The 15295-nt window shown below is 32.2% G+C and overlaps 1 protein-coding gene across 1 annotated transcript in view; it reads right to left on the bottom strand.

Annotated features, from left to right (window-relative positions):
- POF1B (POF1B actin binding protein) overlaps positions 1–15295 on the bottom strand; it is a 116095-nt gene that overhangs the window by 4215 nt on the left and 96585 nt on the right. The window contains exons 9-15 of the mRNA XM_081792409.1: positions 12965–13057; positions 11994–12107; positions 11049–11201; positions 10608–10727; positions 9032–9160; positions 8128–8210; positions 496–610 (exon numbers count right to left, since the gene is read on the bottom strand). Coding sequence (XP_081648535.1) covers positions 496–610; positions 8128–8210; positions 9032–9160; positions 10608–10727; positions 11049–11201; positions 11994–12107; positions 12965–13057 — 807 coding nt within the window. The remainder of the gene's footprint in view (positions 1–495; positions 611–8127; positions 8211–9031; positions 9161–10607; positions 10728–11048; positions 11202–11993; positions 12108–12964; positions 13058–15295) is intronic.

The raw sequence follows: 15295 nt of genomic DNA, 5'->3' as shown, positions 1-15295 counted from the left end.
AGGTAGGTTTTAGAGTACATGACTTATAAAGTATTCTTCATCAGCACCACTATAACTGTGGGATTTAAAGCTGGGGGTTCTTACAATCTATTGACAAAGACACACCTCTTTTCAAAATATTAAAAATTTCTATCTACAAGAATAAGTAGCATATTCAAGACTGCAAGACAAACGCTATTAAAACATGTCTCTTCTCCATCTGTCATTCTTCATAACTGTCTACCTGCTTTAGAAAAAAGGAGGGTTTTTTTTGAAAATTTGAATGGAATTAGTTCAATAACAATTATATTATCCATGTATGAATCATCCCAAAGTTTCTTAATTCACATTATTTATCAGTAAGGAAAACATGGAAAAGTCTTTAAGAGAAAATCAAACTGGAATATTTTAGTTTGCTTTGGTATTTTACCACAATTTTTGAAGGCTATTTGTTATATTTATGATATATATAAATTTCTACAACTAATATGACTATAAATACCCAAGTGAACTTACACAAGCCCATTTGTCTTCTGTTTTCTCAATCACAATAGTCTGTGTGTCACTACCTGGTGGTATATATTCATAGTCATCATAAAGGAGTCCTAGGATTGGATATTGTGTCCTGTACCTATACAAAAAAAAGTTAATTTACCAGCTGCACAAAAAAATGACTCTCCTTCCTTTTTAGTCACTCCTAGTTCAAAACCCCTTATTAAACTAACATGGCTCTGAATGCCTTTTAACTCTAAAAAGAAAATCCCCTCTTACTGTAAAAAGCTTTACTACTATTATTTTAAAAGGGTAAAAGGGAAGTACTTCTGCTTCTGGCAATGATGGACCACTGGCAGCACAAGACAATGATCCTACAGAAGGGAACCAAATGATATGAACCATACAAGTGCCTAGTTCACTGCCTAGAGAGTTTCTTGGTCACAGGACAGGGAAAAGGAAGCCAAATAGATCCCTGCAGTCTCACAAAGTTGAAGTGACTGAATTTCAAGTAAAGGTGTGCCAAAGCAGCCAGTGTGGGGTAGAACACCAGACAGGAGAGAACTATATAGATAGAGGTCAAGAGACCTGTAGAGGGTTTTCTACAAGTCTTTGGATGAGTACTGATTAGTGGAGGCATGTGAAAAAGTTACTGAACCTGGGGAAAGAACTAGGAAAGAGAAACCTAGAAATCCCTGGAGCTCACACAGTAAAGGGAATAGTTTGTGTGTCACTAACAAGAGTGGGAAGACCTTCCTAATATGGTGGGCATCAGGAAGAAACTACAGAAAAAATATTGCCTTAGTAGTGGGATGACAGTCCCAGACTATAGGTTTTAACAGTTTAAAAGAAGTACTTAAAAACAAAGTTAAAGGATAGAATTCAATACACAAAAATCAATTTTAATCTTGTGTACTTGCAATAAATGATCTGAAAATGAAATTAAGAAAAACAATTCTACCACATAGTAACCACAAACACAAAACCTATAATAAATATACAACAAAATAAAGAGAAAGAAAGCCAAACACACCATTACAGAAACTTACCAATCACAAAGAAAGAACACAAGGAGAAGAAAAGACAAGAACTACAAAAAAAGAAAGAAAACAAACAACAAAATGGCAATAAGTTATTTTATCAATAGTTACCTATCAATAGTTATTGTAAATGTAAATGACTTAAATGCTCCAATCAAAAGCCATAGGTGGTAAAATGGCTACAGAAATTAATACACATCTATATGCTGCCTACAAGAGACTCACCTCTGACCTAAAGACACATAAAGACTGAAAGTGAAGGTATGGAAAAACATTTGCCTTGCAAATGGAAGCCAAAAAATAAAAAACAAAAAAGCTAGGGTGGCAATACTTATATCAGACAAAACAGACTTAAAGACTGTAACAAGAGAAAGAGAAGGGAATTGCATGATGATAAAAGGATTGATCCAACCAAAGAATATGACAACTGTAAATATCTATGCAACCGGCATTAGAGAACTTAAATTACATAAAAGCAAATGTTAGCAGACATAAAGACAGAAATTGATAGTAATAGCAAAGAACTTTAACACCCCACTTACATCAAGGAATAGACCATTCAGACAGAAAATCAATAAGAAAACAGTGTCTTTGGCACATTAGATCAGATGGATATAACAGATATATTCAGAACATTCCCTCACAAAGGAAAATATGCAAATTCTTTTCAAGTGCACATGGAATGGTCTCCAGAATAGATCACATGTTAGGCCACTAAACAAGTCTCAATAAATTCAAGCAGATTGAAGTACCATGCATCTTTTCCAACCACATTAGTATAAACCTAGAAATCAATCACAAGGGGAAAAAACTGGAAAAGCACAAACACATGGAGGCCAACCAAAATGATACTAAACAACCAACAAGTCAAAGAATAAATTAAAAAAAACATGAGGACAAATGAAAATGGAAACACAATGGTCCAAAATCTTTCAGATGCAATGAAAGCAGTTCTTAGAGGGAAATAATATAATGATGACAGGCCTAAATCAAGAAATAAGAAAAATTCAAATAAACAATCTAATCTTAACACCTAAAGGAACTAGAAAAAGAAGAACAACAACAACAACAACAAAAGCCCAAGGTGAGCAGAGGCAAGGATATAATAAAGATTAGAGAAGAAATAAATGACATAAAGACTAAAAAAAAAAAAAGAAAGAAAAAGAAAAAATACATAAAACCAAGAGATGGCTCTTTGAAGAGATAAGCAGAATTAATAAATCCTTAGCCAGACTCATCAAAAAAAAGAGAAAGGACTTAAATAAAAACATCAGAAAAGAAATAAGTAACAACAGACACCACAGAAATAGAAAGCATTATAAGAGAATATTATGAAAAATTATAACCAAAAAATTGTACAACCTAGAAGAAGAGGATAAATACCTAGAAACATACAATCTTCCAAAACTGGATGAAGAAGTAGAAAATCTGAACAGACTGGTTACAAGTAACAAAATTGAATTAGTTGAAAAAAAAACTATCAAAAAATACAAGTTTAGGACCAATGGATTGATTGGTAAATTCTACCAGTTAAAGAAGAATTCATACTTATTCTCTTCAAACTATTCCTAAAATAAAAGAGGAAGAAAAGCTTCCAAAAACGTTCTATGAGACCAGCATTACCCTGATACCAAAACCAGACAAAGATAACTACACTCAACAATACATTAAAAGGACCATTCACCACGATCCAGTGGGATTTATTCAGGGGATGCAAGGATAGTTCAATATTCCTAAATCAATCAAAGAGATGCACCACATCAGCAAAGGAAAGATAAAAATCATATGATCATCTCAACCGATGCTTTTGACAAAATTCAACTCTGTTCATGATAAAAACTCCCAACAAAGAGGGTTCAGAGGAACAATACCTTAACATAATAAAGGTCACATATGAAAAACCCACAGCTAACATCATACTCAATGGTGAAAAACAGAGCTTTTTCTCTAAGATCAGAAACAAGATAAAGATATCCACTCTCACCATTTTTGTTCAATATAGTACTGAAAGTCTTACCCACAGATATCAGGTAAGAAAAGGAAATACAAGGCATCCATATTGGTAAGGAAGAAGTAAAACGTTTATTATTTGTAGATGACATAATACTATACATAGAAAATCCTACAGACTATAAAAACAATTGGAAGTAATAAATGAATTCAGTAAAGTCACAGGATACAAAACCAAAGTACAGAAATCTATTAAATTCCTATAAACTAATAGTCAAGCAGCAGAAAGTGAAAATTAAAAAAACAATCCCATTTACATTGCACCAAAAAGAACAAAATTCCTACAAATAAACTTAACCAAGAGGTCAAAGACCTATACTCTGAAAACTATAAAACATTGATGAAAGAAATTGAAGACAACAAACAAATGGAAACATATACCATGCTTATGGGTTGGAAGTCTTACTATTGTTAAAATGTTTATACTACCCAAGCAATCTACAGATATAATGAAATCCTTTTAAAAAAAACCAACATTTTTCAGAGAACTAGAACAAACAATCCTAAAATATTTATGGAACCACAACAGACCCTGAATAGCCAAAGCAATCTTGAGAAATGGGTAAGGGGCATTAAGGAATCTACTCCTGAAATCATTGTTTCACTATATGCTAACTAATTTGGATGTAAATTTTAAAAAATAAAAAATAAAATAAAAAAACATGTGAATATTATATTCATCTCTAATAGGAAAAAAAGAAAGAAAAACAAAGTAGCAGGTGTCACAATTCCAAATTTCAAGATATACTGCAAATCTGAATTTATTAAAACATTATGGTACTGGCACAAAAACTAGACATATATGTCAATGGAACAAAATAGAAAGTCCAGAAAGAAACCCAAACTTATATGGTCTATTAGTCTAACAGAACAGGCAAGAACATACCGGGGAAAAGATAGTCTTTTCCACAAATGATGTTGGGAAAACTGGGCAGCAACATGCAAAGAATGAAGCTGGACCACTTTCTTATACCACACACAAAAATAAACTCAAAATAGATTGAAGACCTAAATGTGAGACCTGAAGCCATAAAAATCCTAAAGGAATCACAAGTAATAACTTCTCTGACATTGGCCTTGGCAGCCATTTTCTAGATTGCACAGCAAAGGAACCGTCAACAAAACAAAAAGGCAATCTACTGAATGGAAGAAGATATTTGCAAAGATATATCTGATAAGGGGTTAACATCCAAAATATATAAAGACTGTTTATACCTCAAAACCAAAAAAAAAAAAACAAAAAAAAAAACAAAAACCAACAATATGTTCAAAACAAGGTCGAAGAACCTGAGTAGACATTTTTCCAAAATAGACATATAGATATCCAATAGACACATGGAAAGATGCTCAACATCATTAATCATCAGAAAATGCAAATCAAAGCTACCATAAGATATCACCTTACAACTTTCAGAATAGTGAAAATAAAAAATGTCAAGCTATAGCAAGTGTTGGTGAGGATGAGGAGAAAAAGGAAACTTAGTGTACTATTCATGGGAATGAAAATTGGTACAGCCACTCTGGAAATCAGCATGAACTTTCCTTAAAAAATTAAAAATAGAAATACCATATGGTCTAATATTTCTACTCTTGAGTACTTAACCAAGAAAACAAAAATACTAGCTTGAAATGATATATGAAATGGATAAGGAAGATATATATCTATATATCTATATCTATATCTATATCTATATCTATATCTATATCTATATCTATATCTATATCTATATATCTGTATATGTATCTATCTATATCTATCTATATCTATACCTATAGATACAGATATATAAAATGGAATACTATTCAGCCATAAAAAGATCAGATCTTGCCTTTTGTAACAACATGGATAGAACTAGAGGGCATTATGCAAAGTGAAATAAGTCAGACCAAGAAAGAAAAATACTATATCATTTCATTCATATGAAGCCTAAAAAAACAAGTACACAAACATGATGCAGAATCAGGCCTGTAAATAGAGAACAAACTGACGGTTGACAGAAGGAAGTATTGTGACAGTATGGACAAAATGGTAAAGGGGATTGGGAGATACAGCCTTCTAATTATGGAAAAAGTAAGTACGGGAATAAAAGGCACAGCATAGGGAATATAGTCAATTATACTCTAATAGTGTTGCATGGTGACTAATGGTAGCTACACTTGTGATAAATGTAGCATAACATATAGAGAAGTTGAATTACTACATTATACACCTGAAATTAATGTAACATTGTGTGTCAACTACTCAAATAAAAGCACTGGGTGTTATATGTAAGTGATTCATCACTAAATTCTACTGCTGAAACTAATATTACACTATATGTTAACTAACTAGAATTTAAATAAAAAACTTAAAACATAAAAAAAGAAAAAGAAAACAATTCTATTTACAGTAACATAAAAAATATAGTATACTTAGCAGTAACATAAAAAATATAGTATACTTAGAAATAAATTTAACAAAAAAGAAGGGTAAGACTTATGCAGTGAAATTCTCAAATACTATTTTAAGAAATTAAAGAGGATCTAAATGGAAAAGGACTCCATGCTCATGGATAAAAAGACTTAATACTGTTAGCATGGCAATAATACCCAAAGTTTTCTACATATTTAATTAATCTCTTAACAAGTTTATCCTAAAACACATATGGAAAAGCAAAGGACCAAAAATAGCCAAATCAGTCTTGAAAAGAAGTTTAAAAACTCATACCCCTGGTTTCAAACTAAAAAGCTATAGTAATCAAAGCAGTGTGGTACTTGCATAAACAGACAAATAGATCAGTACTTATATAAATACAAGTAGATCAATGGAGTAAAACTGAGAGTTTATAAATTTAGCCTTACATTTATGATCTTGTGATTACTGACAAAGATGCCAAGTTAATTTATTGGGGCGGGGGAGGAAAAATAGTATATTCCACAAAAGATATTGGAACAACTGTAAAGCCCCATGCACAAGAATGAACTTGGAACCCTACTTAACACCATATAAAAAATTAACTCAAAATAGTTCATAGATCTAAATGTAATAGGTAAAAGTATAAAACTCTTAGAAGAAAGCTTGGGTATAAACCTTCATGACTTTGGGTTAGGCAATGGTTTCTTAATATAATACCCAAAGTACAAGTAAGAAAAGAAAAAAATAGATGAATTGGACTTCCTCAAAATTAAAAACTTGTGTTTCAAATGATACTATCAATACAGTAAAAAGATAACCCATAGAATGGAAGAAAATATTTAGAAGTCATATCTCTGATAAGGGAATTGTATCCAGAATATATAATATTTCTTGCAATCTAACAGTAAAAAAAGCAAGTAGTCCAGTTTAAAAATGGAGAAAGAATTTGTATAGTCATTTCTCCAAAGAAGATATACAAATGGCCAATAAGCACGTGAAAAAATACTAAACATTAATTATTAGAGAAATACAAGTGAAAACCACAATAAGATGCCACCTCCCATCCTTAGCATGGCTATAATCCAAGAGACAAACAGTAACAAGTTCTGAGGAGGATGGAGAGAAATTGGAACACTCAATACACTGCTGGTGGGAATGTAAAATTGTACAGCTGCTTTGGAAAACAGTTTAGCCATTCCTCAAAAAGTTAAATGTAGAGTTACCATGTGCCCCAGCAATGCCACTCCTAGGTATATACTCAAAAGAAATGAACACATGTGTCCACACAAATCTGCACACAGATATTCACAATAGCATTATTCTTAATAGTCAAAAATTGAAAACAACCCAAATGTCCATCAATTTATGAATGGATAAATGTTGTATATCCATATAATGTAATATTATTTAGTAACAACAAGCAACGAAGTATTGACACATGCTAAAACATGGATGAATCTTGAAAACATTATGCAAGGTGAAAGAATCCAGTCACAAAAGACCACATTTTATATTATTCCATTTATATGAAATATCCAAAATAGACTTTTGCTGAAACTGTTCTTAAAGTGTCACTTTCTATTTGATTTTGCTAAATTCCTGGGATGTAAGCTGTGGTCAAATTGCTATTATGAGAGGAGATGCCTAAGAATGATGTCTACATAGGAAAAGGCAGAGCCAAGAGATAAAGAAAGACATATTTCTGAAGACATGTTTTGAGCATACAAATCCATCTGGACACCAAGCAATTCCAATTAAGTGAATTAACTAATTTCCATGTTAAGTTGAATTTTTGGCATGTGCAACTAAAAGAATATTGACTAATATGGTTGTTTAAACAACAAATTTTGTTTTTCACTTACATTGTATTTGATATATTATAAATACAGGAAAGGTGCTACCGAATTTTATTTACTATAATTGCTATGCCCTTGTGCAAATATCCGTTCTTCAGTAGATTTACTGCCCTGCAGAAAAGAAACTCTGTCTAGGGGTGTGCATGTATATATATATATATATATATATATATACATATATATATATACACACACACATACATATATATATATATATACGTATATATATGCTATAACTTGGATTGTGTATATATATATATATATATATATATATATATATATAAATTAAACATGCTATAACTTGGATTATATAATAACCAAAGTTGCATTCAAATTTCATTTAAAAATACATTACTTTTTTTTGATAATAGTAGTCTTTCCACCACAGGAGGGTTGGTTATGAGATGAATGCATTTCTTGTCTCAATTTTGAGAGTTCCTTACAAATAAAAGAAAATATAATTATTTGAAAAAAGTAGAAACATGAGGTAAGAAGCATGTTTGATCATTTAATAAGGTTAGTAAGAATAATTACTTTTTTTCCTCCCCCTTTAGCTTGGACATAAGAGTGTTTTAATCCCATCTGTTAAATACCTTATATTATTGCTTTGTGGTGCCAAATAAGTTGTGTTATATGCCTGTGCAGGAATTCACTAACTGGTGTAGGATCTCTTTATTTGAGGGATTACATGATATTGAATGGACATGGTTCTCAAAGATGCGAAAGTTTTTGTCCTAAAAAGTTTGAAAAGTATAGTCATAGCAGAAAAGCACTAAAACTTCAATATGGAAGCAGGTATTATTTCCTAACTGAAAATCTATCACTGATCATTATTACAAACACCATTAGTTCAATAACAACAATATAACATCAGCCACCGTTTTTGGTAGTTCCTTCCTTCAATATAAACTATTTTATAACAGATCCTGGACCACATGCTACAGATACAGAGAGGAATATAACACAGCCCTTTGCTGAAGCAGCTAATATTCTAGTAAAGAGCTCACAGTCTTCCTGGAAGTTTCACTGCTAATGAGATATAAAAGTAGAAATATTAAATGCACAATAGCACTCTTTTTGCTTTAATTCTTGCTTTCATTTGAATTATATCTCTTCAAATACGAATGTTGCTCTTCTTCGTAGTTACATTCTACTTAGTGAATAAAGTGAGTCTTGGAAACGTGCCCTTGTCTAATTCATGGGAAGTATTTATCATACCTAACTGAGTTCCTCTCCACCTCTATCACTTCCCTTCTTACCTCTGACTGACGTTTTATAAGGGAGTCCTTCTCTTCCAGCAAGCTTGTCAGTTCATGAAGCTTGAATTGGAAGTCACTGCAAGTTCCTTCTCTTCTTGAAACATCTTTTTGGTACTGATTTAATTGAGTCTAGTGATTTAAAAGAAATAAGAATTATTATACATATGATTTACAAAATAGCTAATTGAGTTCCAAGAGGTTAAGTGGCATAAAGTCATACAGGAAGTTATGAAATGAAGAGCAAAGTGCCAATAGTTGTAAACATTTGTAGAGTTTGATGAATAAAAAATGTGAATTAAAATGCCAACAAGAGTTTCTCATTTTTTAAAGGTGTCTTTCCTATATAAGGCTAAGCATTACTTAAGTAGCAGTCCTAGGCCACAAAGATTAAAATAAAGCTAAGAAATAGGTACTTTAGATTCCTTCAGATATTAATTAAAGAAAACTCACTAATAATAACCAATATTGTATTGTGATTTATAGTTCACAAAGTATTCCTCTGGCATGATTTATCTGCTCAGAGCCTGGAGCCTGCTTTGGATTCTGTGTCTCCCTCTCTCTCTGTGCCTCCCCCACTTATGCTCTCTCTCTCTCTCTCTCTCTCAAAAATCGATAAACATTAAGAAAATGAAAATAAAATCCTATTCACAAAATAGTTAAATGAGATTACCAGAGAGGTTATATGACATAAAGTCCCACAGCTAGTAAGCAACATAGCTGCAATTCCAAAACAGGTATACTGACTCCAAACCCCACCCATTTTCTTCTGCACTACATTATGTGCACATAGACGGATGTTAAGTTGAAGTGTTATTAGTTATGTTAGGATGAAAAAGAAACAAGTGAAGGTAATCTTCTAGAAAAATTGGTAGGCTTTTGAACAAACTACATTTTGTTTCATTTTGGTTTGTGGAAAAAATTCTACGGTGGTATTTGGAGAGAAAACCTATGGTCAGTTTTTCCATTAAATATTTAAGTATATTTAACTATTTTATGAATCATTAAATTAAGAATTAGTCAATTTGATGTAGAATTGCAAGATAAGGTAACATATACTTATTCTCACAAATATAATCCTAATTTTGAAGCCAATTAAAGGTACATAATTCAACACTGTTTTTATCCTTGTGCTTGACAAAGTTCTTGCTATGTATCATCCTTCAAAGTCTAGTGAGGATTTTTAAAAATCAAACTGTGGTTTTGCTGGATAATCTCAAATGTTGCTTTTGACTGCACAAGCATGCTGTAAGCAAAATCATAACGGGTTCCTCCCAACCACTAAAAGTAAATGAATAAAAATAAAAAAACCAAAACACTGAACTTAATGTTTTATTTTGCTTTTCTAGAGAAGGTTAACATGATTAAATTAAGGTGATTAAATTTAAGAAGATTAAATTAGAAAACAATTTAGCAATATCTATACACAGTAATATGTATTTTAAAAAGGTTCTATGCCATATTCCTGACTCTACCTTTAGTTGTTTTTTTTTTTTGTAGCTGTAAACTTGAAACCATCATAATCTTATTAGAAACTTTGTGCTGACCTGTGTATTTATGCACTGGAGGATCAACATACCCTTAACTTGCAGATCTCTCTATCTTTCTCCATTCGTAAGTTTTTTACCATCTCCATATAATGATTGCCAATCTCATCCATTTTCACCTGCAGCATCGGGCCTACGCAAGTCTCAGAAACCTACAGAAGGCAAAATAACTTTCCGTAGTTGGATTGTTATGAAGGAAATACATATTATATTATAAGACTTATTATAAGATGAAAACCACACGATTAAACAAAGCATTGAAATGACAAGAGTGGAATTGCATTATATAGTTCAAATGGCAGTGAGATGAGACATAACCACATATGAAATCATCAGAAAGCAGTCCATATATCTTCTCAAGAGGAATGGGATATATACACATGTAAGATATGCATATATTTACTGTTGGAAATTCTAGGATTACAATGGTATAACTAAGGCAATAATGTGTATTTAAAACAAAATTTTAATACCTGTATTCTGAGATTTTTATTCTCTTGCTCTAAATTACGCTTACAGTAGTCCAGTTCTTTTAGTTTATATTCCATGTCTGATAATGTATGTCGAAGAGAGAGATTGTTTTCTTCCAATGCTTGGCATTTTGAGGTTGAATCTTGAAGTCCTTGCTATAAAAAAGACACAAGTAAATAAGACAAAAGGATTCTACTTTTTTGGAGGAGAGTAATCTCTTAGTTGATTAATTCAATAAATAAAGCAATATTTTTCCATTATATATTTACCTTTACATGGTAAATTAGATCAGCTGTAAAATAGATTCTTGCCCCTAGTGTGATATGCTTATCTTGAATGAGAAGGAATTAAGACTGAACAAATTTTCAGTGTTCCAATTTAGCAATCTGACTCTTGCTACTCTTTGACAATATTCTGCCTTCTAATAGGCACCAAAATGATGATATACCTGATTATTTATGTGGAAACTGAGAAAAAATATGAGACTGTCATAGGAGTGAAGATTAGGAAGGGATGAGCCGTAGGGACTCATAACAATTTCTTAGAATCATCTCTGCTCAGACATCTGGATAATACTTCCAGAGTTTATTCATTTATTCACTGCACAAACATGCGTTGAGACTACAGAACCTTTTTAATCAAAATATTAGTAGATTAAATGAATGAGTGTACTTAGCTCTTCAATATTTATACAATTTTTGTCACCCAACAGCACAGATAATTGTGGATTGTATATACTTTATATCTATATCATACAAGGTTATCTGTTCTTATGAGAAGTCTTTCAGTCATTGTAAATAACCAAAGCCACTCAAGTCTCATATGAATAAATTGTTCCATCATATTTTAATTCTGTCTGTATTATATGTCATAACTACAATGTGTCAATAATTGTGCATATGAAAATCTATCAATCTACTTTATCATCAATGAAAATATCAACTTACCTGCTGCTGGCGATTATTTGCTCTCACTGATGCCAAGAGTTCTTCATACTCTTTTATTTGAGTTTCTTTGAATGCCAAGTCTTTCTCAAGTCTTATCTTGTCATTTTCCAGTGCCTAGAAGCAAAATTATTTGTTATAATTCAGAAATTGTCAACAATCACATAATACAAAGATTTGTTTATACTTGAAGCCTTAAATAAGCACTTGGTTCATCTGCAGCTGTCTAATAAAACAAAATTCTAAAAAATCAAGCAAAATATAGGATACAAATGGATGAAACTTTAAAAACTTGCATTCTAAGAGACATTTGATGAACCAATTCTAAGTTCAATGAAGCAGAACCTTCAAATTATTTTAATGTTTTGCCCCAATCTACAAAGACTTTTTGTTAATCCCAGCAGATGGTTAATTTTCAAATTATAATCTAAATGTGTTCATCAGAACCCAGAAATGAAATAACCCACTCCAGCCTTCATTGTATGCAAGATATTCTAAATATATTTAGATAATGCCACCAAGAATGCCAACTAAAAAGGCTCAAGGCATTCTAAATATATTTAGATAATGGCACCAAAACCACCAACTAAAAAGGTTAAGTTCTTGGAGAAAGGAGTTTTCAAGTATTCTAAGAAATTCAAAGTATGCTTTATTATTACAGAAAAAAAGGGGAAATTCCCATTCAATGGGTTAGACTATTCTAATTTTGGAAGCTACTTCCTGGCTCTAGGTATCAAATTACCTTTGTGTCAAACTAAATAATAAGTGTATACCCAACTTTTTTCATTTTGACATTGGGGATCTTTTATTTCCTCTCTCAACCCCAAGTAACTGTTTCAAGAATATATGTCTGGATGAGCATAATATTGTTGCATTGTATTGAATTTTGCAAGGTAGATTAAATGACTTAATTTCTACATTAGAAGGGTAAGAACTAGTAAGTCTTTGGAAAGAAAAATTAAAATAAGTGTTACTGTCAAGTCATTTTGAAGATGTCCAAGCTCTTCCCGTATGTTGCTGAAGGTGGACAGCACTAGCCGGAGTGATTTATCAGACATACCCCTCATCTGGAGGAAGAAAACGATTGATGGTTTGTATTTACTAGCATTTACAAATAGGCAATATAAGTAATAGTAGTCTTATTTTTCTATTCCCATAAAAAAACTTATTTAAAGTTTTATTTTTTATATAGCAATATTAGAATAGTGATAGAAGGCATTTTGTCAATAACATGCACAAGTAATCCAATCAGCATTCCTGAAGAGATCATAGCTATGTGATTAGAACAAGTTCTATTATTTTTTCCATGAAGTTTCATCTTTCTCACAAGACAGAAATCTATCAGCAAATTTTTAAATTTGCTTTTATACTTTATTTAAAGATTAGAAAAGATGAGGCATTCAAACTTCAAATAATAAAATGCATATCCCTAAGTTGCTTCCAAATGCATGGATTTTTCCTGAAGTGAGAAGAATATAATATTAATTTAGTTTAACCTTGAAGTATAGAAACATCTCAATTTTTAAAGAAGATGGAGAAAATCCCTTTCACTAGATTAAACTCACTTATTTTTTAAAAAATGGTTTAAAAAACAAACAACTTCCATTTTTGGTAAGCTAGAGTAAAAATAATTTTCTTTATTCCTTCTGCTAAGTATAACTAAAACCCCTGGACATTACTATGTATAAAAAAAAGACTTGGAAAAGTGGAAAGAAGGAAGTCTGGTTAGGAAGATTTGTACCCAAAAAATAACACAGAAGTGAGTTCCTGTTTTTTTTTTTTTTTCCTTGCTTCATGTATCACTGACTGGTGTTGGAGAAACAGCACTGGAAACAGACAACAAAAGTCTTTAGAAAAGCCTGCTTTATCTAGCCAAAGGACCATGAAAAGAGCAGTCTAGCAAGGCAGAGAACTTTTAGATAATATCCAGTTATTCCAGTCAAACACCACAGAAAATAATCTTTAAATTTACTGCCACCCAAACTATCAAATGTCAAGAAGGGAACGCAGACTTTCTCCCTTACTAGGCTCTAAAAAGGTCCATCAACACCGCTTACCAGGTTGGTGTTAGAGAAGGCAAGGTGGAGAGATGGGACCTTCATCCCCGCTGGGAACTAAATGAGACCCTCAGCACTGTGGTTCAGTTGAGAGTATGAAAGGAGCCTAGGCTTTCACTTTATCCAGTATTAATACTGCTTGCCTCCCTGCTAGGGTGATGTCAGAGATTTCTCAATGAAGAGTCAGGACTTTCATCACTGCCCAACAGAAATGAAGCCACTCACCTTACAATGTCAGTGGCGGCCAACTGGGGAACAGTTATGAAGCACTTCTCTACATCCAAACCAGAGTGAAATCAGTGGGGGCTTAGTAGAGAACCACGATTTCTACCCTGGCCTAGGAGGAACAAGGAGTTCCTCCCCTGATAAGTGTCAACAGAGGCTGAGTGGGGAACCTGGACATCCACCCACAGCTGATAGTAACAGGCAGTTCTCCCATGTCCTCTGTTGTTTCAGTTTAAAGGAAGCCTACTATGTGGATCTTGAGAAGTTTAACAGAAGACCATGGGGGAGGTGAAGGGGAAAAAAAACTTACAGAGAGGGAGGGAGGCAAACCATAAAAGACTCTTAAGTACTGAGAACAAGCTGGGGGTTGATGGGGGTAGGGAGAGGGGAAAGTAGGTGATGGGCATTGAGGAGGGCACTTGTTGGGATGAGCACTGAGTGTTGTATGGAAACCAATTTGACAATAAATTATATTAAAAATAATAAAAAATAAAGGAAGCCTACTAAAACAGAAGATATGAATAAGATTCAGAGTCATAACATAATATTCAAAATGTCCAAGTTTCAATTTAAAAAATTACTAGTCATTCTAAGAACCAGAAAATTTTAGCTTGATAAGAAAAACAATTAACAGATACCAACATCAAGATAACAGAAATGTTAGACTTGTCTGACAAGGATTTTAAAGCAGTCATTATAAACATACTTTAATAAAAATTTACAAAGAGACTTAAAACAAAAATAAAGTCTCAGCAACAAAACAGAAAATCTCAGAAAATAAATAGAAGGTATAAAGAATAACTAAACAGTAATTTTAGAATTATAAAACTCAATAACTAAAAAAAAACCCAAAACCTTAACGTATGGACTAAAAAGCAAAATGGAAACAACAGAGCAAAGAATCAGATAGAAAAATAAAAACGTGCTTAATCACAACATCAGAGAAAAAATAGATTGGAAAATAATTGAACAGAGGCTCAGAGACCTGTGGGAGTATAAGACATATCTTATATACATGTCATA

The sequence above is a fragment of the Panthera onca genome, chromosome X, assembly GCF_046562875.1.
Source record: "Panthera onca isolate mPanOnc1 chromosome X, mPanOnc1 haplotype 2, whole genome shotgun sequence".
Lineage (NCBI taxonomy): Eukaryota > Metazoa > Chordata > Mammalia > Carnivora > Felidae > Panthera > Panthera onca.
Note: the sequence above shows the minus strand (reverse complement) of the source record. Positions and strands in the feature narration are given on the sequence as shown.